The sequence below is a fragment of the Neomonachus schauinslandi genome, unplaced genomic scaffold (genome assembly GCF_002201575.2).
Source record: "Neomonachus schauinslandi unplaced genomic scaffold, ASM220157v2 HiC_scaffold_6422, whole genome shotgun sequence".
NCBI classification, from domain to species: Eukaryota; Metazoa; Chordata; class Mammalia; order Carnivora; family Phocidae; genus Neomonachus; species Neomonachus schauinslandi.
In genome coordinates this window covers 1-1,428 of record NW_025415110.1, presented here as the reverse complement: position 1 = coordinate 1,428, position 1,428 = coordinate 1, and the positions used below count along the sequence as shown (strand labels likewise).

The 1,428-nt window shown below is 59.8% G+C and overlaps 1 protein-coding gene across 1 annotated transcript; it reads right to left on the bottom strand.

The window, feature by feature from the left end:
- Positions 1-4: 4 nt before the first annotated feature.
- Positions 5-1,296, bottom strand: LOC123324008 (keratin, type II cuticular Hb6). Its single transcript, XM_044912537.1, has 2 exons — positions 928-1,296; positions 5-217 (listed from the first exon to the last, which is right to left on the bottom strand). The coding sequence occupies exons 1-2, from the start codon at positions 1,294-1,296 to the stop codon at positions 5-7; spliced, it is 582 nt and encodes a 193-aa protein (XP_044768472.1).
- Positions 1,297-1,428: the final 132 nt, after the last annotated feature.

Below are 1,428 nucleotides of genomic sequence, written 5' to 3'. Positions count from 1 at the left end.
GCACTCACTTCTTCTTGTAGCCCTCCAGCACCTCCTGCACGTGGTTGAGCTCCGAGGCCAGCCTCCCGCTGTCGGCCTCCACGCACTCGGCCTCCCTCCTCAGCGTCTCGATGTAGCCCTCGAACAGGGGCTCCAGGTTGCTCTCGCAGCACTTGCGGTTCTGGTAGAACTGCCACTTGGTCTCCAGCAGCTTGTTCTGCTGCTCCAGGAAACGCACCTGCGTTCAGGGTATGAGGAAGGGGTCAGATGGCTCCTGGTGTCCCAAAACCAGTTTGGGGTGGGGCTGATTGCTTTAGGGTAAACTCCCAAGCCTGTAGCTCAGCAGAGATTTGGCAGAGAGGGGCAGTGGGAGACAAGGTGACTTCTGGCTTTCCTGACTGTCATCTGTGTCTGGAGTTTCCAATTTAGGGATGGGAGCCAGGGTTGGGAAAGGTCAGTCCCTGCTCTCAGGGACATTGACTTATCCAGACCTGGTGAGTCCACGTGGCATGTGGTTTGGGGCCAGCTAGAGGTCTCTATTTTGCCTCTGACCTGGTGCCCAGCCTAGGTCCTGAGTGTGGGCGGGGTACAGGAAGGCTGTGGTCTAGGACACCCACCCATAGGATGGCCCTGTGGTCCTCTTCCTATTTCTTATGCGCATTCTTGTGTCTGCGTGCATGGACTGCCCTCTTGCTCTGGCATGCCAGTTCCAAGCCTGTCCTTGTCTCTCTGTGGGGACCTGCCTGCCTGGACGGAGGTTGCATGTGATAGCCACACTATCAAATCAGGAGCCTCTGCTCTATATACTCATGTCTTTGGTCCACGAGTGCCCTGGGTGTGCGTCCATGTCCTGCATCAGACTGGGAGCTCCCCTGGACCACATCTCCTCTCTTCAGTGCCTAGCCCAGGAACCGAAGGCTCAGGAAGTGTGTGATCAAGGACACCCACCTTGTCGATGAAGGCAGCGAACCTGCTGTTGAGGCCCTTGATCTGCTCCTTCTCCTCGTGCTTCACGTACTGCGCATTGGGGTCGATCTCCAGGTTGAGGGGCGTGAGGAGGCTCTCGTTGACCGACACGCTGGTGATGCAGGGCGGGCTGGGCCCGCACACGCCGCCGGAGCGGTAGCCGAAGCTGCGGCCGCAGGAGCCGGCGCGGAAGCCGCCGCAGACGCTGCGGCTGCCGAAGCCCCCGGTGAGGCCGCGGTAGCAGGAGACGCCGCGGTAGGGGGCGGCGGTGATGCAGCAGCGGCCGGGCCGGGGCCCGCAGGCCGACATGCAGCTGAAGGCAGGGCCAGCACAGTAAGATCCACAAGTCATGGTCCTTCTTGGGGGCAAGGGAAGCTCTGAGGAGGGAGACGTACTAATGGAGGGTACAGTGGTTGAAGTGTTTGTGTCTTGGACATCTTTGGGCCTTTTATATATGCGGGGAGCCTAATGCGTCCATGGGTT

What these genes read in the sequence shown, in the direction of transcription:
- LOC123324008 (XM_044912537.1), bottom strand. Translation starts at nt 1,296, where the DNA reads ATGACTTGTGGATCTTACTGTGCTGGCCCTGCCTTCAGCTGCATGTCG. An exon ending in TCGCTGCCTTCATCGACAAG is followed by an intron (nt 218 to 927) that starts GTGGGTGTCCTT and finishes CCCTGAACGCAG; the next exon opens with GTGCGTTTCCTGGAGCAGCA.